Source organism: Dysidea avara, chromosome 12 (assembly GCF_963678975.1).
Source record: "Dysidea avara chromosome 12, odDysAvar1.4, whole genome shotgun sequence".
Taxonomy (NCBI): Eukaryota; Metazoa; Porifera; class Demospongiae; order Dictyoceratida; family Dysideidae; genus Dysidea; species Dysidea avara.
In genome coordinates this window covers 20,012,656-20,036,842 of record NC_089283.1, presented here as the reverse complement: position 1 = coordinate 20,036,842, position 24,187 = coordinate 20,012,656, and the positions used below count along the sequence as shown (strand labels likewise).

The 24,187-nt window shown below is 37.4% G+C and overlaps 2 protein-coding genes across 2 annotated transcripts in view; both read left to right on the top strand.

Annotated features, from left to right (window-relative positions):
* The window catches only part of LOC136240100 (DNA replication licensing factor mcm7-like), a 99,164-nt gene that overhangs the window by 41,468 nt on the left and 33,509 nt on the right, over positions 1–24,187 (top strand). The window contains exons 7-12 of the mRNA XM_066030948.1: positions 37–157; positions 863–1,044; positions 1,222–1,305; positions 22,601–22,755; positions 23,340–23,446; positions 23,707–23,772. Coding sequence (XP_065887020.1) covers positions 37–128 — 92 coding nt within the window. The 3' untranslated portion in view covers positions 129–157; positions 863–1,044; positions 1,222–1,305; ... (1 more) ...; positions 23,340–23,446; positions 23,707–23,772. The remainder of the gene's footprint in view (positions 1–36; positions 158–862; positions 1,045–1,221; positions 1,306–22,600; positions 22,756–23,339; positions 23,447–23,706; positions 23,773–24,187) is intronic.
* Positions 128–24,171, top strand: LOC136239909 (DNA replication licensing factor mcm7-A-like). Its single transcript, XM_066030652.1, has 8 exons — positions 128–157; positions 863–1,044; positions 1,222–1,305; positions 1,456–1,484; positions 22,601–22,755; positions 23,340–23,446; positions 23,707–23,772; positions 24,048–24,171. The coding sequence occupies exons 1-8, from the start codon at positions 128–130 to the stop codon at positions 24,169–24,171; spliced, it is 777 nt and encodes a 258-aa protein (XP_065886724.1).

The following is a 24,187-nucleotide window of genomic DNA, read 5'->3' as shown; positions in this document are numbered from 1 at the left end:
TGTGTAAACCTGCCATATCATTTTGCAACTCATTAGAGGGAGGGACTCTAGTGCTGGCTGATCAGGGCGTGTGTTGTATTGATGAGTTTGACAAGATGATGGGGACCGATCTGCCATACATGAAGTGATGGAACAGCAAACCATATCCATCGTTAAGGTAAGTAGTGTTATGTTATACGGGTGTACATGTGTTACACTGAACAATACACACATACGTACTGTACAAAGGCTACACACACTAAACTATACACATTTCCAGTGACCGTCCTATATAGCAGGAAGTATATATAATGTCTTGAGGAAATGCTGCACTCTGCACCTACATGTACAGAGGCAACTGTACAAGTCTTGCATGCTAAAGTCACCAGACCCTTAGCTGAAATGAACTATTTAAAATGGCAGGAAATCTACTTGTATCTGAAAAGGTAAGGAATTGGTATAAAATGTGTGAAAATTGTTACATGTAGCATCAGTCACATGTAACAAATTACATTACAACACCACCAACTCTCTTACCAACTGGCCAAGAAATGCTGAGTAACCAATAAGTAGCTTTACTAGACAAGTGCTAATAGCATTGTGAGGAAAACATGAGCTAATAGGGCAGTATGGCACTAGCAAAGCTGTTAGCTAAACTTCTGGGCCTGTGAAATAATGTCCCATGGGCAAATGAAAGTGACTGGCACTTAGAAACATGTTAACGTTTCTGCTGTGCCTCAATGTTTTCCATTATTTTCTACCTGGTCTACACACCACGTAACACACACGCACGCACACATACACACACATACGCACGCACGCACACACACACACACACACACACACCATTAATATGTTTTATCATTCACTTATCCTATTCCAGGCTGGTATCATGACTACACTTAATGCCAGAGTGTCAATCCTTGTTGCTGCCAACCCAGCATATGGATGTTACAATATACACAAGTCTGCTGAAGCCATCATCCAGTTGCCAGCTGCACTCTTGTCACAATTTGACCTTCTGTGGTTGATCAGAGACAAGTGTGATGCAGAGAATGACCTCAGGTACAGAGATCATGTGAATATGTGATAGACATTGGCCAGAAATTAAGTGTATTTGTAACAACTTTGGCTTTCTGGCTTAAGCACCTTAACCTTCTGTGTATACCCCCTCCCAATACCATAACCAGTACTTATATTTCTTGTTTTACTATTATACATGTTCATGTTTTTGTTCTATAGGTTGGCTCAGCATGTCACTTATGTCCACCAACATGAAGTCCAGCCTCCTTCACAGTTTGAACCATTAGATACTAAAATAATGAGGTAAACACAAGAGTCAGTTCTTATTATTATCAGCTGTTAGTAGTTGTTATTACATGGACATGCACTGTCAGTGATTATAGAATAATATTACTACACTTCACACCTTCAACCTTTTTCAGTGTTGGTAGTAGTTTGAGTTTGTCTCTGTAGGCAATATCTCATGGTGTTGTCTGAAGCTGGTAGTGTAGTAGATACAGATCCAAGTCCTTAGTCAAGTTTAGAAACTATGGAATAAAATAAAACCCACAATTAATTCTCACTGGTGAGTTATATAAGAGATTCTAAACTTGACAAAGCATTCTACATCTTTTTCAATATGGAAGATATAATCTTTGCAAGGGTCTCTAAAGGACCTCAAAATACAATGCAATGTTTATGAAAACCCTAGTACTACCGTATTGTAAACAGTTCCTGCTCTCCTTGATGAATTCCTCAGCTTATAACAGGATTGAGGGGTTGAATTTTGTTGTTGGTCTAGTCATTAATGGCACAGATGACTGTGCAGAATTGTCTACACTAGATATTCATTTAATGGTGTTTACACATGGCTGTAAACAAATTGCTGTAACTTAGGGAATTGTTCTTCCTATGGCAACGCAATCAACACCATTTTATTTGTAATTAAACAAGGATTAAAATGGTATCTAGGAGTTTACCCTATCATGAAAGCATTGGGTTAAAACTCACCCTGAAACTATTGTTATGCAAAATAAGTACGCAAAACCCTTACATACCTTTAGAAAATGGTTAGTATCTCCTTCCTACTTCATCAGATTCGTGTAAAATGAACACGAGGCAATTTCCCATTCAATAGCAAGTCACACCATATATAACACACGTGATCAGGAGCGCATCAAATCCTATGGACTAAATCCTTGTCCATAGGATTTGATGTGTTCCTGACGTGATTTAATAATTGTTTTATGGCTACCATCACGGTATTAAGAAATAACGTAAAATCGAGTCGCCATTTTTCATCGCTCCATAACAAGTAAGTCTCTGTTGTTACTTATACTTCCTCGATGAAAAATAAACTTTCTGTTGGTATATGGCTTTAGGCTAATAGAGTAATTTGTAACCCAGTATTTATTTTTATTGTAAGGTGTCATATTCACGGCTACTGAACAAAACAAGGCATTTTTATGGGACTGCCCATGATTCAAGACAAAACTGTACATACATTTTAGTAGTGTTCTAATAGATGCACACGTACTAGTAAACAAGTTGGTGTTGTACTCACCTAAGTAGTTACAGGTCCACTGAAATAGTAAAATACAGTTTAGATATTATCATTTCTTGCTGATAATTTTGTTTTGTTTTGTTTGGTAGATATAGCACTTTTCATTTTATTGTGGTTAGTCAATTTAATCGCATCACAATGCTTCTTGTATTACAGCACAGGTGCTGAAGGTCTGTAGGACATCTGGTCCTACCTCCTGTATAAAGATGTTATATAGATGTTATATAAAGTATGTTTGAAAAGGTGAGAAAATATCCATAATACATACCAAGAAACTCAGTACATATGCGGTACACAAAAGTGTCCACGTTGGTTCAAGAGAGCTGTTGAATGTACACTGTTATGATGGTGTTGCTGTTATATGGGACTGTAAATCACCAGTATGGTGTTAAAGGAGTGAGCCAAAGTTTGTGCCTTGGTTGTTTTGAATGCATTTAAACAATATTCTTGAAAAGGGGATTCTCACAACATTTTAGACCATATGCACAAGATAGTAGCCTTATAACAGGGAGAAGGGTGAGCTTTGACAACTTCACTATCATATAGTACTGTATAGTAGGAACCACAAAGGTTTGCGCGTGGCCCATGAGAAACCTCACCCTAAAACCAGCCTTACTTTTCCCTGATGACGATGAAGCAGTATTATTTCAAGGAAAAACTAAGCCCATACAAGCCTTTAGATCAACCCAAAACGCTTTCAACAAGTTGCTATTAATTAAAATCATTAAACAGAATTTTCTAGTGACTGACTGATGCCTTCAGACAAGGATAACTCAATAACAGTTAAGGCTACAGGCTTTATTTTTTCACTGTTTGACTTTGCTTCAGCCGGATACATGCCTTTTAGCATACCACATGGTGATGTTGCATTCGAGTGGTAGCTACCGTACAAGTGTAAGCATTGTTTGCTGGTTCTAAATGTTGAGAGCAATGTTTGGATTTTCATGAACTCTTGTATGGCAATGAACCTCACGATAAGTGAAGAGAACGCTTGGAGAAATACCCACAATACCATCACAATACTTCGATACCCATCCTTTCAACATGGCTAATCTGCTCATACAACTGTAAAATAATTGGCGGGGAAAAAAACCTTTGGCGATTGTAGTGCTATTCACCAAATTGGCCAAAGTTTTTTTTACTATATGTTAGTATCCAAGTAAGTATCTATGCTCACGTATTAGCGCTATTATAAATTAATCTAGAGGAGCTAGATCCATTCCATATTAATTACTGTAGTAACATATATCGATCTTATTTTCTGACATTCCAATTTAACAGGTAAGAAGTCTTAGTATAGTGAAATGTTCCAACCCATTATGCTAGCATTATGCTTGATGCTTTTAGAATTATGCAAGCATAATAGGCGGGTGCCTAGCTTTCACGTAGTTTAAAAATTGGAATACTTTAGCTAAAACATCACCAAATTATACACACTGCTTACAATATAATGAAGCCAATTAACACTGAGAGAATCCTAATCCCTCCCACCCTCTTCATGTATGGTTGTGTACATCTATGATGAATGCTATATTAATTAGCACATAAGGAATGTGGTAGTTGATAATTGTGATTGCTCATTATCCGGTGTCCTTTAAAGTGTATTGAAGCCTATGGGAGTGAGGTAAGAAACTTTATCTGAGCCTAAACTGTACCATTGATTCTTATTATGAGAAAGAAATTGTATCTTTAGGTTGTAAGTTTCTCAATGGTATATTGTTCATGAAGATTAGCTGAGTTGTTAAGCAACAATTTTTCATCAGAGCAGAAATCCTTTTCAGCATATGTCAAAGTAAAGGTTCCTGTTACACTTAGATGGCTGGGAAGGACTACCATATAGCTGGTTATTTTTGAACCAGAATTTTTCATAGGAACAGTAAAATCTGAATTTCGAAGGTATGCATATTTTGAAGTACAGGTGGATTTCAAGCAACTATAGAGATTCGTGTCACAAATTCTACGTGTGCTAGCCTTACTGATGGAATCAAGGATGGAATAATCTCCACTTTTGCACACTGGAAAGAAAAAGACTGAGTTATAAAGTGGAGTAGTTACAGTAGCCACTGGTAGTGTTGCACCGATAATGGGTTCAATAATTGGTATTGGGCTGATATCGGCTACTAGTTGATTAATCGGTTTTGATTAAATTAAAGCCAATGTTAATCTCCACTGCGCTGAGTAGTATAATAATGTGGGGGAGGCTAGACACAAGTTATTTGGCATTTTAATTGAGTTATGTGTTGATGGTTTAGCAGTTGACTACAAGCACTGCCCATAATAAACTGTCAGGTTTTAGGCCATGCCCAACTGTGAACTGAGGTTTTAGGTTTCTATGTAGTACCAGCCACTTGTCTCAACTGTATAGCAGTAATAAAATGTACTTAAAACCTGTTTACCATGAGTAACTTTTACTTGTGGTATACATCTAACTTTACATTGTAGTCTAGAATGAGCTGTATATCAATGCTTGTGTCACTAATATGAGTCGTTTAATAATGATGATGATGAGTGTTAGTAGTGTTATGTATATCGGATCGGTTATCAGTATCGGCTAATTCTGTTACTTAATATTGGTTATCGCAATATTCGGCTAATTTGGATATCGGTGCAACACTAGCCACTGATGAGGCAATCAGCTTGATCAGCAGACGGTATGGATTCCCAACAATGGCCATTCTGGATAGTTTACTGGCTGTTGATGTAGTAATGGTAAGAATACATGAGTTGGGAATTTAATTATTTTCAAAGAGAAGGGCCTCTTCAAAACATGGCTAGAGATCTGGGAGCTCCCCATTTTTGTGTTTATTGAGTTTTTCATTTTGTTTTACTTGGTCCACTGGTGTTAATGGCCTTGGTTGTGGAGCTGTCTTTCATCATTTTACTCTATTTACCTTAATTGATCATTTCAATCATTGCAGTAGGTTTAGTGTTGCCTAGAGGCCTCCCAAGGATGTTGCACAATCCATGTAATTCAGGCACCTCTGTAGCTGTTCTGCTCAATATGGGAATTGTGTACAATAACCAGTACTGTAGTCATAATGTGTTACCACAAATCATCACCTATGTGGTAGTGGAGATGAAATGGGGCACAAAGGAGGCCAAAGATAAGTCCATGATGTATCTGCTGTAGCTGTAGTGTGACATCTCAGGCTGAAGTAATGTTAAACAGTAAAGAAATGAAACCTGTAGCCTTATCCATAGTCCAGTTATGCTTGGCTGAAGGCATTAGTTAGTGAGGCAGTTAGTAGAAAATCTAAGTGTAATAGAAACTTGGTGTCACTCTGAAGATGAGCTTGATTATGCCTAAACAATCCTGCCAAGCTGAAGTGAAGGTGGTATTTTCGGTCAGACCTTCATGATCCATACTGTAGAGTCCTACCATACTAATCATGATGACATGTGACCAGATTTTGGAAAGTTAATATTAAATTACAAATAATTGTAGTGTTAGTCTTAAAATTAAACCAAAACCCACAATTAATCAAAAAAACTGCAAAGTAAACTAAAACCCACAATTAAATCTCACATGTGAGGATATATAAGAGATTGATAAACCTTCACAAACAAACATTAAAGTAGCTACAATAGTCTTTCATAATTTTTGAAAAGGTCTCTAAAAGGACCTCAGAAGACAATACAAATGAACATCACTGGTAGGAGTTTCCTTAGTACATGAAGATCAAGATATCCTAATAATGCAGTCACCCTAAGTAAGGGATTGTATTAATCTGATATACCACTGATCTCAGTTATATTTCATGAAAGATAGGTATTTGTGGTTTCAGTTGAAACCCCTATTAAATTTAGCTCTGTAGCAGTCTAGCAAGCTCAGTATATGTAGCTGTTAGCCTGTTGGTAACTTGCAAACAACCCTGTATACCACTACATTTTCAGTAGTATGATTGCAACTAAAATAACCATCATTGATTGTTATTAAACCCTCTGCAGCCCTTTACTGTTCACCTCACATTTCATACAATGGTAGAAATACTCTAATAGAGCAGTCAAGTAACTACTCTAATAGAAGAAAGCTACAATTTCAGACATGTATGCAAGTACAGTTTAACACACAGTTAGTTCTGTTTTACACTTTAAAGCATTGTGTTTGTCGTAATTGTTAATTCTTCAATAATAAAAATATTGGCATTCCTCTCATCTTTCATTTCTTTGCAACATTAAATTTTCAGCAACTCCCTTTCCTTAAGAATCCTACATTATAACTGATCTAGTATACTCAATTTATTGTTAGTATATTGCACTTTAGTTTCTTAGTTTGTAAACTACCATTTTAGTTTTAAGTTTTCTGATATTAAGTTCCTGAATTAGCTTCATGTGGTTTAAAATAGGGCTGGGATGAACTTTCGAATGTTTTGTGGGTTCGAAAGTTTAAATAAACTTCAAATTATAAAAATATCCTTTGAAGCTTTGTAATATACTCATAGTCTATAAAAGAATTACAAATAAACGTTATATCTTTTGTGGTAGCTGCTTATTCATCTTGCGCAATCGATGTTTGTTTCTTCGTGTGCCACGTCCACTTTTAAACCATTGCAGTTTAGCTTGATACCATAGTTGTGGCCTACTTTATTCCACGGACTGGATTGGACTCGCAGACTGGACTGGACTGGACTCGCAGACTGGGCTGGACTGGACTCGCAGACTGAGCTGGAAACAGCTTTTAAACAATAATCCAGGAATTATCCATCTCTTGCAACACTGGAGACACCTCTGTCGAGCTACAACTGTGCTGCTGCTGGCTCTTCCTTACAATTCATGATTCTAGCGCATGCACTAATTAATTAGAACACACTTATGATACATGTGTACTAGCAGTGATACAGTGTGATAGAGGCTATTCTTGTAGTGTAGATGTTTTCCTTTGTTGCTTTAGCACTAGTGTTACAGCTGTAGAGATGAGCCAGTAATTATTCTTAGCAGGAAGCTAGGTGGCACCACCAGGCAAGGTGATGGGGCTGTGCAAATAATCTGGCTCATCACTACAACCCTAATGCTAGTGTTAAGTACTGAAGCAACAAAGGAAAACATGTACGCTACAACAATAGCCTCTGTCACGCTTTATCACTGCGAGTACATGTGTATCGTAAGTGTATTCTAATTGATTAGTGCATACGCTAGTGTCATCTGACTGGTAAGGAAGAGCAGTACCAGCAGTTATATAGCTCGATAGTGGTGTCTCCAGTGTTGCAAGAGATGGATAATGCCTGGATTATTGTTTAAAGTTGTTTCCAGCTCAGTCCACGTGTCCAGCCCGTGTATGTGCTAGCGTCATGACTTGTAAGGAAGAGCCAGCAGCAGCACAGTTGTAGCTCGATAGTGGTATCTCCAGTGTTGCAAGAGATGGATATTTCCTGGATTATTGTTTAAAAGCTGTTTCCAGCTCAGTTCGCCAGTCCAGTCCAGTCCAGTCCGTGGAATAAAGTAGGCCCATAGTTGTAGCCTTAAAACACCTTATAAAGTGATAGATAATATATGGATAATGTCTTTTTAACCATTAGTTGGTGTTTACTTATGCATGATAGCAGTATAGCAGACACGTGCATTTGTAATTGATCAATCGCGTCATTCAGTGCTGCTGCTATGTACTTTTCCAAATGCTTACAAACTTATTAAGGTTACAGGTTACTCAATAAATAATTTTGTAGGTGCTTTGTTTATAGTTCTGTTTTAACCATGTTGCAAGGAAGAATACACTAAAATTACATGATATATTAACGTACAAGTAACTAGTATATTAAAAATTATGAATTTAAAAATGAAGTAGGGTTTCAAGCTATAAAAAGTAGTGAAACAAGAGATGAACAATGGTAGCTATTATAGCATAACTCAGTGTCAAATCCCTACTTTTTGGCGTGGTATAACAATTATTTTGTGTTCAGTGCCAAAGTAGGGATTTCCCACTGAGTTATGCTATAATAACTACCATTGTTCATTTCTTGTTTCACTACTTTTTATAGCTTGAAACCCTACTTCATTTTTAAATTCATAATTTTTAATATACTAGTTTGTTTAGTTTTTTTTGTTAAAGCATACAGCTAGCTATAAACATGTGACTATTTTATTAGGGTGACTGCTGTATTAGAGTATCTCTAGTCAGATTGCGAAGTTGTGCTTGCCCCAAAAGGGTGTGGTCATCGTGGTTTTGATCGATTATTAGACTAGAGTATCTCGAATCAGCCAACTTGAGGGTGTGAGGTCACAAATACAGCTAGCGTAAAAGGGGCGTGGTCATCGTGGTCTCAATCGATAGATTGATAATACATAGAATAAAGAATGGGCGTGACCTTGTTACCTATCGTGAAGTACTGGTACCTCCGTACAGTCGGAGGCCGTACAGTAGCGTAGTCTAAGCGCCTTAAATAATTTCGTGGCGTCTATTATGCTGCTTAAAGAAAGTGTTGATATGGAAAATTAATGCCTCGCTATGGTTTCGTTGGATGAAGAAGAAGACAAGCAGCCTGATTGAAGATAAAAGAAAAGACGAGGCGCACATGGCGCACACTCGTCGGAACCCCAAAAGGCACATCCCACTGGTGAGTTTGTTGTTGTGGCGTAAAATGGTGACCGTTCGCTGCTTTGCTTGGGCTCTAGGTTTGCGACTGTGGTCAGTGAGTGAGTGAGACGAAATTTCGAGTTTTGACGGCTTTTTTAAAATTCTATATCCTGCCGCCAGTAAGTGTTTTCTTGTTTTTAACGCTACATTTGATGTTAGATGGACTAATATTATTTCGTAAAGGTGATTTTCATTGCGTAAGAAGTTTCTAAGCTGGTTTTTAAGGGCGGTATTATTGGCGGCGCGCGTCAGATTTGATTCAAACCCTACTTAAACAGTACTACCGTACTGTTTGATAACTGTAAGTGGCAATACATTCAACAAGGGAAGCGCTTGTACAGAAATGCAGGCACTAAGCAGCGAAACTGTTAATTACTATTCATCAAAAACCAGGTTTCATGGGAAGCCACATCGTGATATTCAGCATTAGTAAGCTATTACTTAGTGATTTCTAGGTCCTCACAAATGAAATAAGTTGTTATCCAATTGTAACAGCATGGTAGTGGATTCATGGTATTTCCATAGCGGAACTAATCGCCATTATCCTTGAAAGATACGATAACTAACCAGCCTCTCATCAGTTTTCCCACAAAGTCTTCACGACAGGACCTAGATAATATAACCACCCATTGACGCCGCCATAAAAATTAGTACTAATTGGCTGACAGCTGCTATTTTTGATTAATAATAACCATATTAAGCAGTAGCACTAATCGCTGGTTCAACCATATTGTGGGGACTTGCTTTTTGGCTTTTGCATGTGCCACTTATCTTCATTGCTATCGCCTTGACTACCTTTCACAGTAAAATTCAATTAACACTCACTTTGTATGATTCCTCCGCTATTATCGTGTGGTTATACAGTGCTTTGAATTAACAACCTTCTCAATAACATCTGCATGAGGTAATTCCTATTCTAGCAGTTTCGTAACACATGCGCCAATATAACATCATCCATTATCACAAATCAAAAAATAATAACCTATTATTAAGCACCTAACCCGTAACCTTAAATAGGACTAGAAAGATAAAACTTAAGAAGGGTGTGCATAAATACAAGAAAACCTGTAACTAACTTGAAAGTGAATGTTTGAACATTTTATTATTGAACATTTGAAGGTAAATTTAAATTTTCGTCCCAGCCCTAGTTTAAAAATTGGAATAAATAGCTAAAACAGCACCTAATTATACACACTGCTTACAATAATTAACATTGAAAGAAATCCTGATCTCTCCTACTCTCTTGAATTTGATAGCATTTTCAGCAGTTTTAAGACTAATTTCTCATGTCAACATTATGATTTTTTCACCTGTAACTAAATATTACACATTCCAGTGTTAATAAATCAGCTTCTCTTTGCATCTGTCTCAGAAGTGGAAACAGGTATATCTAAGTAGCAGTGGTTAAAAGGTGATGTTGATGATCAGACATTTTGTTATGTAGCCTTAAGCACCAAACATAATTATATATAGTAGCATCTTGTTAACAAGCACCTGATCCATGGAATGGACTACTTATGTAGCTACTAGTAGCTGCAGTATGCATTGCATTCTTCTTGGTTAAAGTGATTGTAAGCTTCCAAAATAGCTGTTGTGACAATTACTTTTGCCGGACAATCAAGACTAACCTAGCTACATCTGCAAAGCCATCATGGGGAAGGTACCTGGTACAGATTGTAACTTTAGTAGACTACAGTGGCTCAATAAATTATGTTATAGTTACTTTTGACTACTAAGACTACACTTTTGTTAGTGATGGCTGAGTTGATATGATGTTAGCCAAAGAGCCAATTAACATTTTGAATTCACTCTAATATAGTAGTACAAGTTAAACAGAACCATACTTTGATTAAGATCTCCCATTAAAGCCATAACAGAAAGTATTGCAATCTATCTGAATAAAATGGAACCCACAATTAAAACTTTTGTAACTATAGAGATGCAACCCACAATTGAACCATTTCTTGAAGAATTCTCAGATTCTTTGAAAAAGGAGGCACCCCTCTCTGGAGCAGTGTTAAACAATAGGTATACTTACATAAACATAATTTGTGTTGCTAGTAATGTGTAGCTGCTGGAATAGGTCTGCTTTTGATTAAACACAGAAGAATTTGGGTTAGGATGGCTATGTATTAAGGAAAGTGTGGGTTACAGCTCCCTTATCCCTCCTCCTACACATCCGCCCTTGGTAGGGGGTAGGGTAGAAATTAAGGAGAAAATCCACTTAGAGGAGAAGAATGGAACTTTACTCTAGTGTGTACACAAATTATACTCATTTAGATAACTTTGTTTGGTATAGCTGGAGGATAAGTGAGGAGCATACACTTTCTAAAACTCTAGTTGGATATCTTCTGAGAAAATTAGACTTCTCAAGTTAGGTTTGGATTTGTCATAGCTATTTAGCTAACAAAATACATGCTTTGAAAACATATAAAATTGGTTAGACAAACCTGTTTGATGGTAAAGTGTACTAAACATAAGGTAGTATGTTTATAATTTACAAAATTGTCAGTTAAGGATTGTGACTGTTCTATTACTGAGAGTAGTACCTACTCTATTAGAATAACTCGATCGTTAGCACAAAATTCAAACTTTTAAACTTATCAGTCTCATTATCTTCACAGTGTACAATTTATAACTGTCAAGTACATTTATAGCTGTTGTCTTCTATTTGCCTGTTGGCTTTCAGTACTTCTGAATACAATGTGAATAAATGGTTCTTGTTTCTGGTGCCAATATAGTCCTGTAAGATCAAGGGGGACAAGAGAGGAATCAAGGGACAAAGCCCCCCTTGGCCCTCCTCCTATGCCAGTGAAAGTAACCAGATGCGCTCAGTGGATGGGAAACAATTTATTTGGAGTGGCCTAAGGGTACCAGGCGCAGTAGTGTAGTTTGTTATGTAAAAGCCCCAGCCCAGATTTGAGACAAAAATTATATAACTCGATTTGATGCGTATCTTCCAGCATTGACCAGGTATTAGACATCAGAATGCTTACAATGATGCACTCGCTATAGCTCATCACTTCATAACAAGTTAGCCACTGTAGTTACAGTGTTCATTTAACCTTCTCCAAGTAGCCCAGTGAACAGACTTTTATCAATGCGTTGTTGTAGGCTATAAGGCTTATAATGCGTTGTTGTAGGCTATAAGGCTTATAAGGCTTATAATGCGTTGTTGTAGGCTATAAGACTATAATGCGTTGTTGTAGGCTATAAGGCTTCCACCTTGTATCGCCATAAGTGTCCATATTGTGTAAACACATATTTCCCATAAGGTATCTGCAGGTTTAAGGGTTAATTACTTTGCATGTTTATTATCTGGTTGTAATACTACAGGTCAGGTGGAAGACTTTACCTACAGACCAGGGGGTCCAAGTTATTCAGTCACAAAACCAAAGAAGGCACAAAACATGCAGTTAACCACAAACTTTTGCTGTTGGTAGCTGAAATCAGTTACAGCTGACATTACTATGCTCATGCAGTATGTATAAAACACTTTGTCTCAAACCCAGCTAAGCGCTCATCTCCTGCCACTTAACATCATCCTACCTTAATCCTAACTCTTTGCAGTTACTACTTTAGTACAATAAGCCAGCTAAAGCACCACCATGCTAATAGCACTTGGGCATGATCTCGTGCTACATTATGTTTCCATACTGCAGTCACAGTGGTACTTTAACTAGTACAGTATGTGTATAAGGAAATATTAGAAAAGTAGAGATCATAGAAATGAAACAATGTACTGTAAGTCATCAGTACCTGTAGATATACTAGTACACATTTTAATTCCTACTTCAGTCAGACATATACAACCTGTCAATAGTGTAGTTATGACTATAATAGGGATTAATGTAGTTGTAGTCCTCCCTTGTTTCATTGTTTGTATTATTATTTCTATGGTCCATACTAATTTTATCAATATTTATTACTGGTCAATTGATACATACTACATCATGGAAAAGAATGGCACCAGATGTATTGTAAGTGTCATGTACGAGAAAGTAATTACAAATAAATAATAATAAATTGAGAGACTGAACCCACTCTCCAACTATCAAGCAAATTAACTATTCCTCCAATTGCGTTCCACCTCTCGTTATACAGTGTTTCCAATATGTAAGTCACCTCTGCAGTCGTTCTGCTGAATATGGAAATTGTGGACAGTTACCAGCACTGAAATCTAGCTGTGGTGATAGGCCTTAGACTGAAAAGTAAAGAAAAGTCATTATGCTTGGCTGAAGGCATCAGTTAATGAGGCGGTTAGTCAGTTAGTAGAAAATCTAACTTTAATAGAAACTTAGAAAAGTTTTAGGTCACTCTGAAGGATTTTTGAGCTTGTTTATGCCTATACAATCCTGCCAAGCTGAAGTGTAGGTGGATTTCAGATGATATTTGTGACTGTCTCAGCAAAAACCCAACTTGTTTGCACAAGCATGTGTATTGAGAAAATCAAAATTTAAAAAAGAATTGTAAAATTACGCATGCTACAAAGAAATTTATCCGTCCAGTACTAGGAGAGGGAAGACTCAAATTGATTACAACTATACACCATCTTATTCGCCTGCTTATATATAGAGAGTTTGAGAATCTTTGTTTTGTTTCTGTAGCCTTAACGGTATGCGTGTCATGTGCATTTGTTTACGATGTGATAAACGTAAACAACATCGTCATCATTTTTTCAACTAAACTGCCTTCATATCCATATGCGTGAGTGACTACAGGGCTAACACTATTACCTTAGCTGATTTGCTAACTATATATGTGACCAGATTTCATATAAAAGGCTTCCACACACACAAAATCAAACTTACATTTTTACCAGAAATGGATTGCTGGTCTAACACACTATCATATTCCACACTGTACTTCCTTCAGGACTGGCAAGTCTGGTTTCTGTAGCAGCTTTCTTCCGACCCTGTCAAAGCCATGAGTGGGAGATTGGCGCCATTAAATGGCCATGGCTTTGTGATAATGGTGTGTGGCGAGCTGGGACTTCACAGAGAGCTCACCAATAGTGTTCTCAGTCAATTTGGAGAGATTTGAGGGCCATGGGGGGCCACGGAGGGTCCAAACTTAGCCTCTGGATTCCATTCGTCTTCTTACTTCATTTTATACCCCTATATTAAGCCCACCCACCACCCACCAACCTCCCACCCTATTACTGCCACCTGTGATATTATAACCCACTCGAAAAAAGCTGCCCAAAACAGGGCAAATTTGGGGTATCAGAAATTAATATACCCACTCACTGATAGCTAATAAATAGATGAATAATTGGTGCAAATTTTGTTTGCACAGCTGTAGGCACTGGGAAGTTATTACACAATGATTACTTAAGGTTACGGTATAGTCACGGGCAATCATTCAAAATTTTGAATGCCTATCGATATTTTTTGAGAAGCCCATGAAACCAGTCTAGCAGTGTGAAAAGTTTTAAATGAAGGTGAAGCCCTTCATATTTAATGTTTTTATGTAGCTACAGTGTAGTTTGAGGCAGGTGGAACACTACAATTTGTTGTAGTAACACAAGTAAGCCAAGTACATCGCTCTCTGCACATCGCTCTCTGGCAGCTCCAGCTGTCACTACCATGTTTTTCCGCCGCCAAATACAGCAAAAGCTGTATATATACAGCAAAAGCTGTAGGCTCTATTGGCTTTTCTGGGGCATAGTGATACTGTATATTAAATTTGTTAGGTCCTGTGGAAGCGTTTTTGGCATGTTTCTCCCCAGTGACTCGGATACAAGCCTTCAAAGAGCTTGTTTCACCCAAAAAAACTACTAAAAGTTCAATAAAACGTCTATACTACCAGTAACTTTAAAAAATCGCTTCCACAGGACCTAGATATTTTAGTTGTTTAGCCACTTGTGTTGAAATTATAAGGATTCAGTAATCTGTTAGTCTGGTTTTTGGCGGCGCGTTTTTATAAAACATCGTTCTATTGTAGACCACACACCCAAGAACAGTCGTTGTTCTGTAGTAAAAACAAACAGTTGTTGAAATTATTTATCCCTGTTTGGTTTAAAGCAGTTTTTGTAATTTGTTCCGCCCACGCAGTTAAAACTATTCCGTAACCTTAAAATCGCCATATCTCATAATGAAGTTTTGTGCGTTGAAGCCTTGTTTTGTCAAATTCAGTCACATATGATGAACATTTTAAGCCAAATTGCAACGTTGTAGACTAATGCAAACAGAATTATGGCTACGAATGTAAGTGTCTGTAGTTTATCTTCAATATAATCACTGTACAAATCAATTATCTTGCTCCTCCTACTGTCTAGTGCTCTAATTCCAAAACTACTCACCACAGAAGGATGAAACTTTGGTGATCCATTCCTTGGATACTGCAGATAATGCTGAGAAAATTTTTAAAATATTCTACAGTTGTGCAACAAGTCAGGTTTTTACTGAGACGGTCACATTTTTAGTGAGATCTTCATGATCCGTACAGTACAGCCCTACCATGTATGATAAGAATCACAAAATGTGACCAGATTTTGGAAAATCAATCATATTGTCACACGTAAAATACAAAGAAATCCACACTTTTATGTGTCACTACTAAAGCACTTGTGTACCCCTGTTAAAATATTTCACAGAATTTGTTTGATCATTAATTAATGATTGTAACATTGTAGACTGGATTAAACCAAAATCCACAATTAATCAAAGAAACTGTAGAATAAACTAAAACCCATAATCAAATCTCACATGTGAGGGTATATAAGAGATTGCCAAACCTTGATAAATAGCTAAACGGTTGCTTAGTTGTGTTATTCATAATTTTTGCAAAGGTCTCTAAAATGACCTCAAAAGACAATACAATTGAACATCACTGGTAGGAGTTTCCTTAGAACATGAAGATCAAGAGTGACCGGATCTGCAAAAACCTGAAATAATGGTGCATTTTTCAAATTCTTCATTATTGAAAATGTATAATCTAATTAGCTAAGTGTATGCTCTGGGCAAGTTTTAGTCTTGTATGCCAACAACTTTTGGAGTTACAGCCCCTAAAAGTAGTAACAACAGAAAGATCAATTTGTACAGGAAGTATTGGGAAAGTAAATTATAGGCACTTACAAAAACTGCTGTACAGTAACTTACAAACACAATGTTGTGCAGTGCAGAGTTGCAACTTGCACTATTGTGTACACCATGAATAGGGGAGTCCATTACTGGGTAAGTTGTGCCTTCTATCACCTTACTTCACCACTGGGCCACATACAGAGATGAAATCAGTGAAGAAAGATTAATCACATACGATCGCTTCGACAAAGCGTAAACAAATGCCTATAACTCACGTATCCTTTAGTCTACTGCAACAAAACAAAGATTTTCGAACTCTTCTTGAGTAGGCGAATAAAATGATATCCAGGTTTTTATCATTGGACTATTCTTCATTTTAAAAAATTGAGTTTTTTTTTCAAATACGCAAATATTTTACCCATTGAAATCAATGGTTTACACTGAAAATTTAGGCTTGCGCCATTATGTTGGGTTTTGTAGATCCGGTCACATTTAGATATTCTAATAATGCAGAAATCACATAGAGTTTTGTGGTTTCAGTTGGAGCCCCTATTAAATTTTATGTAGCTGTTATTGCCCTGTTGGTAATTTGCAAATAACCCTGTATATCACTACATTTTCAGCACCATAATATAAACACCATTGATTGTTATTAAACCCTCTGCAGCCCTTTACTGTTCACCTCACATTTCTTACAATTGTAGAGATACTCTAATAGAGCAGTCAAGTAACTACTCTATTAGAAGCAATCAAAGCTACAATTTCAGACATGTATGCTAGTACAGTTTAACACACAGTTAGTTCTGTTTTACACTTTAAATCATTGCATTTTGTTGTAATTGTTAATTTTTTCTAAATTTAAAAAAAAAAAATAGAAATATTGCCACTCCTCTCACCTTTCATTTCTTTGCAACATTAAATTTTCAACAACTCCCTTTCCTTAAGAATCCTATATTATAGCTGATCTAGTATACTCAACTTTTATGTTTTAGTATGTTTGCATTGAGCTGAATCATCAAAAACGATTAATAACTTACGATTGCTACATTGCACGGGCCTCCTGTATTGCTTGACATGTAGTGCTTCTCGATCCCCTAAAAATATATTAAAAGCACTTCATTCGAATGTAAGACACTCCAATTATGATGCTGTAAAGTTTTGTTATACATTTTCAATGGGGAATCCTCTTAAGCATAGCCGTTTGATGTTATGTTAACACATGATTGTGGTGAAGCCAGACGTCACACTCCAGCCCTCAACACCTGATCCATTATACGTTATGTAACTAGTCTTTGTTGACCTGACATTATGTCAGATCAAAGTCATAGTTGATCTGACATGATCTGACAATGCTTAGCAGCATTCGTAAGCATGCCAAGCTGGAGCATGCCCCCTGAAAAATTTTAGGATTTTCAAAGCTTGGATGTGAGCATTTTGACACCCAAAACTCCTTCAGCAGCCATACACTGCATCACTGTTAAGCCACATACTTAATAAATCTGTAATAATAACATTGTGATGATGTGATGTAATGTTTTGTGAAATGTATCTATACTGCCTCAAAAACACCTTCGCTGTAAAAAAAGGTGCATCCAAGAAACTACAAGTACCTGTAATCCAATGTAATTAAAAACAGCTCAGTTGTAGGGAAAGACTTCATAAAAGTAAAAATAACTGGTAACTTAAAGAGCTGATATCTGGAGCAGCCAAGAATCAATCTTACTCATACTGAAATTTTTTAATCCATGCAAGAACACCTTGCATTGGCTGTAAAAAAGTGCACCCATGAAAGTAACTGGCAATTGAAATAGCTGATATCTGAAGCAGCCAAGAATGAATGCTGATATGTGATCGAATTTTGGAAAACCGTTGATATACGCACAAGAGTACTTTTGTAATAAAACGCATTTAATAACTATGGGTAAAAAACGCAAGCTCTAGAAAAAAATTATGCAAGTTTTTATCACCTCGCTGGTGGGCGAATTAAGCCGCCAATGAATAAATCCTGGGCATCATCGTGTTCGCCTGTCCAAAGGGAGTACAAAGATCTCTCCCTACACGAGACGATTCCAAAGTTACAGATGTTTGTTTACGTTGCGGTGACGAAAGAATTTACCGACGATCGTTTTTCAGTGAATTTGCCTTCCTTCTCGAACAAAGAAGCATGCCTGGGGAAACAACTATGCCTTGGTGGATGCACAAATGCATGGCGAACACAATGAGCCAAGATTCAGTTCCGTACGTCGTTGTATCAGTAAGTTATGATGGTTTATGTAAGCGCCTGTAGATTCTTTTCTTGATAGCTTCTGTACTTATCAAATTATTTGCTCGTCCGGCTGTCTAGTGCTGTATTTCCAATGCTCCTTAACTTAGGAAGCTGAAACTTAGCTAGTCCATTCCTCTGTCCCTGTAGAAAACAAAGAACAAATAAAATGCATTTTGAAAATTGTGCGGATATCGACGGTTTTCTAAAATTAGGTCACATATACAACTAATTGGAATTAACAAAAAGTTTAACATTCTAAAGACAGCCAAATTACCAGCCAATTAGAGTTAAAAGAAATCAATTTATGATGCAGCAAGGGTGAATGTAGAACACAGCTGAAAGATAAAGGTTCGATGTTAAACTTTTTGTTAATTCCAATTAGTTGTATATCAACATTCATTCTTGGCCGCTTCAGACATCAGCTATTTCAATTGCCAGTTACTTTCATGGGTGCACTTTTTTACAGCCAATGCAAGGTGTTCTTGCATGGATTAAAAAATTTTAGTATGAGTAAGATTGATTCTTGGCCGCTCCAGATATCACCTCTTTAAGTTACCAGTTATTTTTACTTTTATGAAGTCTTTCCCTACAACTGAGCTGTTTTTAATTACATTGGATTACAGGTACTTGTAGTTTCTTGGATGCACCTTTTTTTACAGCGAAGGTGTTTTTGAGGTGGATATCACTCATTTTTGTTATAGTGATAGTCCCACTGGGGGAACAACAAAATTGTTAAAAATTTAATGGTAACATTTAGATGACTGATATTTGGAAATTAGCAATAATATCATTATCTTGGAGAGTCAAACATGTGCACCTGTCATCTTGTTTGACGAAGGCATGCACATTACAGACTGTTCACACTGTAAATTTGGAAGTATGAATTTACAGTGTAGAATAGACAGACTGTTCTATTAGAGTATAGATCTATGTTTACTGTGGCATTCATTTACTATTAACAAAATTTTACAATATCTCATCTGTGGTAAATGCTTTAGATTATGCTCATAATTAGCAAGTGCCTAATTAGTTCACAATTACTACACAGCTAGCTATTGACTGTTCTATTAGAGTATATTTATCTTTTTTATAATATTATCTAATCCAAAACAGCCAAGCTGTAAAAAAAGAGTGCGGCCATGAGAAAGGCCATTGTGAAAAAAGATGTGAAATCCAAGGTGGCGGCCAAGAAATGGCTGTGATGGTAGGTTAATGGTAAAAGTTTTAATAACAACAATTCAGGTGAATTTGGTGCCGCTTGGTTTGGCACAAAATTCACCTGAATTGTCGTTATTAAAATTTTTACCATTAACCTACCATCACAGCCATTTCTTGGCCGCCACCTTGGATTTCGCATCTTTTTTCACCATAGCCTTTCTCAGGGCCGCACTCTTTTTTTACAGCTTGGCTGTTTTGGATTAGATTTCACTTCTTTTTGTATTTGTATACCCCAAAGCCGGCCTATGGCCGGCTTTAGGGCTTCATTTTTTTCTTTACTACAGGAAGAAGAAAGGATGAAGCAGGGTGATTTCTTTGTAGCTGACCTCTCTGCAAGGTGATCCTTCTAGCTGATCTCTCTACCGGATGACTTGTTTGTAGCTGAACTCTCTACAAGGTAACTTCTTCTAGCTGATCTTTCTACAGGGTGATTTGTTTGTAGCTGAATTCTCTACAGGGCGATTTGTTTGCAGCTAGACTGCTGAACTCTCTACAATGTAACTTCTTCTAGCTGAACTCTCTACAGGTGGCTTGTTTCTAGCTGATCTCTCTACAGGGTGACTTGTTTCTAGCTGAACTCTCTACAGGGTGATTTGTTTGTAGCTGAACTCTCTACAAGGTAACTTCTTCTAGCTGATCTTTCTACAGGGTGATTTGTTTGTAGCTGAATTCTCTACAGGGCAATTTGTTTGAAGCTGACTCTCTACATGGTAGTTTCTTTGTAGCTGAACTCTCTACAATGTAACTTCTTCTAGCCGAACTCTCTACAAGGTGACTTGTTTCTAGCTGATCTCTCTACAGGGTGACTTGTTTCTAGCTGAACTCTCTACAGGGTGATTTGTTTGTAGCTGAACTCTCTACAAGGTAACTTCTTCTAGCTGATCTTTTTACAGGGTGATTTGTTTGTAGCTGAATTCTCTACAGGGCGATTTGTTTGTAGCTGAGCTCTCTACATGGTAGTTTCTTTGTAGCTGAACTCTCTACAATGTAACTTCTTCTAGCCGAACTCTCTACAGGATGACTTGTTTCTGGCTGATCTCTGTACAGGGTGACTTGTTCCTAGCTGAACTCTCTACAGGTGATTTGTTTGCAGCTGAACTCTCTTATATGCTGGTTTCTTTGTAGCTGAACTCTCTACAAAGTGACTTCTTCTAGCTGATCTATCTACAGGATGACTTGTTTCTAACTGAACTCTCTACAGTGTGATCTGTTCATAGTGGAACTTTCTACTGGGTGATTTGTTTGCAGCTAAACTCTTTGCATGATTGTTTCTTTGTAACTGAACTCTCTACAAGGTAACTTCTTCTAGCTGATCTCTCTACAGGGCAATTTGTTTGTAGCTGAATTCTCTACAGGGTGATTTATTTGAGCTGAACTCTCTACATGATGGCTTCTTTGTAACTGAACTCTCTATTAGGTACCTTCTTCTAGCTGATCTGACTACAGGGTGACTTGTTTGTGGCTGAATTCCCTACAGAATAACTTGCAATGTAATATAACTGTGTAAATTATAAATGCAGATGAATGCTTTATTAGGGTGACTGTTCTATTAGAGTATCTCAATCTCGCATTTGCTGCACGTAGTTTCCTTTCAAATCATAACTCAGTGATTTGTAATCCGATTCTTCTGTACTACTGCAAGGAGTTTCTATGATGATTATTCTGCTTGTTGTAATCTTCAGCACTCTGACTGTTATGCACACGTAGTGGATGGTAACCATTTCGCTTTAAATCGTCCAATGCCGTATGAAACTGTTCAAAAGTGTCGAATTGGGTGCCAACTTCCATTACAAGTTCTCAGTACAGCTCTGAAAAGTGTCCGATTGGGCGCCAACCACCATGACACGTTCGGAGCACTGCTGAAAAGTGTCAAATTGGGTGCCAATTGCCATGATACGTGAAACTCGACACATGGTGAGTCTGCGACAAGCATGGTTTGATCACGTGACAGGCGCAGGCCCATTAGCACCGGTGATTATATGAGGCACCGGTGAAAATAAGATGTACGTGGCTCTAAGAATAACCGGTACACCGGTGGACATAGACACTCCGTTTTATAAATGTGCGATTTGGATCGGTTTTCCAAAATTGGGTCACATATGTATATCACACTGTGAAATGTAGAGTGAATAAACTAAAACACAATCAGAGAACTGCAGAATAAAGTAAAACCCATAATCGAATCTCACATGTGAGGGTATATAAGAGATTGATAAACCTTGACAAACAATCATAATATGGTAGCATATAGATGTTATAATTTTTGCAAAAAAAAGGATCTCCTGTCAAGTAACTACTGTAGTAAAAGCAATCAAAGCTGCAATTTCAGACATGTATGCAAGTACAGTTTAACACACAGTTAGTTCTGTTTTACACTTTTACGCATTGCATTTGTAAACTACCTTTTTTTAGTTTCAATTTGTTTCTGAATTGGTTTAAAAATTGGAATACGCTAAAACAACACTAAATTATATACACTGCTTATAATAATGAAGCCAATTAACATTGAGAGAAATCCTAATCCTTCCCACCCTCTTAATCCAACACATCACCTTTAATTTTTGCATACATATGCTTCATATACTGGTTGTGCGGATCTATGATGATGTTATAATAGCTCATTTTCACACATAAGGAATCTGGTGGTTGATAATTGTGATTGCTCATTATCCGGTGTCCTTTAAAGTGTATTGAAGCCTATGGGAGAGAGGTAAGGAAACTTCATATGAGCCTAAACTGTACTGTTGACTCTTATTATGAGAAGAAAATTGTATCTTTAGCTTGTAAACTTCACAGTGGTATATTGTTCATGAAGGTTCGCTGTGTTGTTAAGCAATATCACAGCAGAAATCCTTTTCAGCATGTCAAAACAAAGGGTTCTTGATACATACATTTATATGGCTGGGAACAAGACTATGCTACATGTTATCGCTGTGGTTATTGACATTTTATTTCTCTTGGTCAATACATTGCAGAGTACAAGAGGAAACAGCCAGTTATACCGGAGGGTCTCACGGACTACATTGTGGGAGCTTATGTAGAGATGAGGAGAGATGCTAGGACACAGACTAACCAAACATTCACTTCAGCTAGAACACTACTAGCCTTGCTGAGATTATCAACCGCACTGGTATGTAATGTAGATAACAAAATGCTTCAAATCTGTGCGTGTGTGTACATACGTGCATGTGTGTGTGTGTGTGTGTGTGTGTGTTCACTGAGTGAGTGAGTTGAGTGAGTGAGTGAGTGAGAGGGTGCGTGCGTACATGTCTGTGAGTGTGTGTGTGTGTGTGTGTGTGTGTGTGTGTGTGTGTGAGTGAGTGAGTGAGTGAGTGAGTGAGTGAGTGAGTGAGTGAGTGAGTGAGTGAGTGAGTGAGTGAGTGAGAGAGAGAGAGACTGTGAGTGTGTGTACACTCACATGTAGTGTATGTGTGTTCCTGAATCGGCCCTCCACTGCCATCATTTTAAGTACTTAGCTAAAACGGTTCAGTCCAGTCAAACATTCAGAACTAAACAACATTGACACACACATACACCCAAATTAAAACACACTTAAGTATCATCAAAACTAAAAGGTGTGCAACCATTATGAGTAATGGTCCCAAAAACAGGTACCTCACAGAACAAAGATGTTGCTATCTTGCATGTAGTGTTAGATGTGTTGTGAAGTGAAGTGTTTGTTTTTTTAATATTTTGATGATTTTTTACTGACAGGCTTGGCTGCGTATAGCAGATGTGGTAGAGAAGGAAGACATCAATGAAGCATTATGTCTGATGGAAATGTCCAAACAGTCACTGTATGAAGATGATACTGGATCTCAGTAAGACAACCTGTACATGTACTGTTCATTGTATAGAACTAGTGTATAGAACTAGTGTATATACTGGAACCTGTTAATGTGGACACTTGAGGATATATACACAATCCAGACACTTGGTTAAGGTCCCAATTCCCTTTAGTATATAAACTGTCCTAATAATCAGAACACCTTGGTATGTACACCAATACCAACCCTGTACTGACTACAATTCAAAGGAGTGTGATTATTGGTTGTGTTAACTTGTTCTCCCTGCTTTACAGGAATGTTAAACCCATTGATGCCATATATGGTATTATCAGGGAGATGGCTGAACCCGATACAGTCAGGTGAGAATACACTATAACTTGTGTAGTATGGAGGGAAATTTGTATGGTATCTTAGTAGTGGAACTGTATTTATGATGTATCTTGTTAAATGGCTGTTGGGTTGCGATATAAGTTACATGTCTCGGATGTTGTGCAGCACTTTTCATCCTGTTTGTGTGTTTGTACTGCCGGGGTTATTGCTGAGAGTTCCTGCCAAGAGGGCTTTTTGGCCTGGTTGTTCTTCCTTCATGGTTGGCTCCCTTGGAGTGACATATGAGTCTATTGTCACTGAGTAGATTAGATAAGCCCCAGACACCCAGAAATGCAAAGTTTAACAATTTAAGTGAACAGAACAAGAGTACGGGGTGTTGTACAAGAGCACTGCTCAATACTACAAGCCATCAGTCACTGACAGCTTGACATCAGACATAGAACC

Excerpts from the sequence above, each read along its gene's own strand:
- LOC136239909 (XM_066030652.1), top strand. The coding sequence starts at position 128 with ATGGAACAGCAAACCATATCCATCGTTAAG. Across the intron at positions 23,447-23,706 it reads GAAGATGATACTGGATCTCA|GAATGTTAAACCCATTGATG; the intron begins GTAAGACAACCT and ends CCTGCTTTACAG. Across the intron at positions 23,773-24,047 it reads GCTGAACCCGATACAGTCAG|ATTAGATAAGCCCCAGACAC; the intron begins GTGAGAATACAC and ends GTCACTGAGTAG.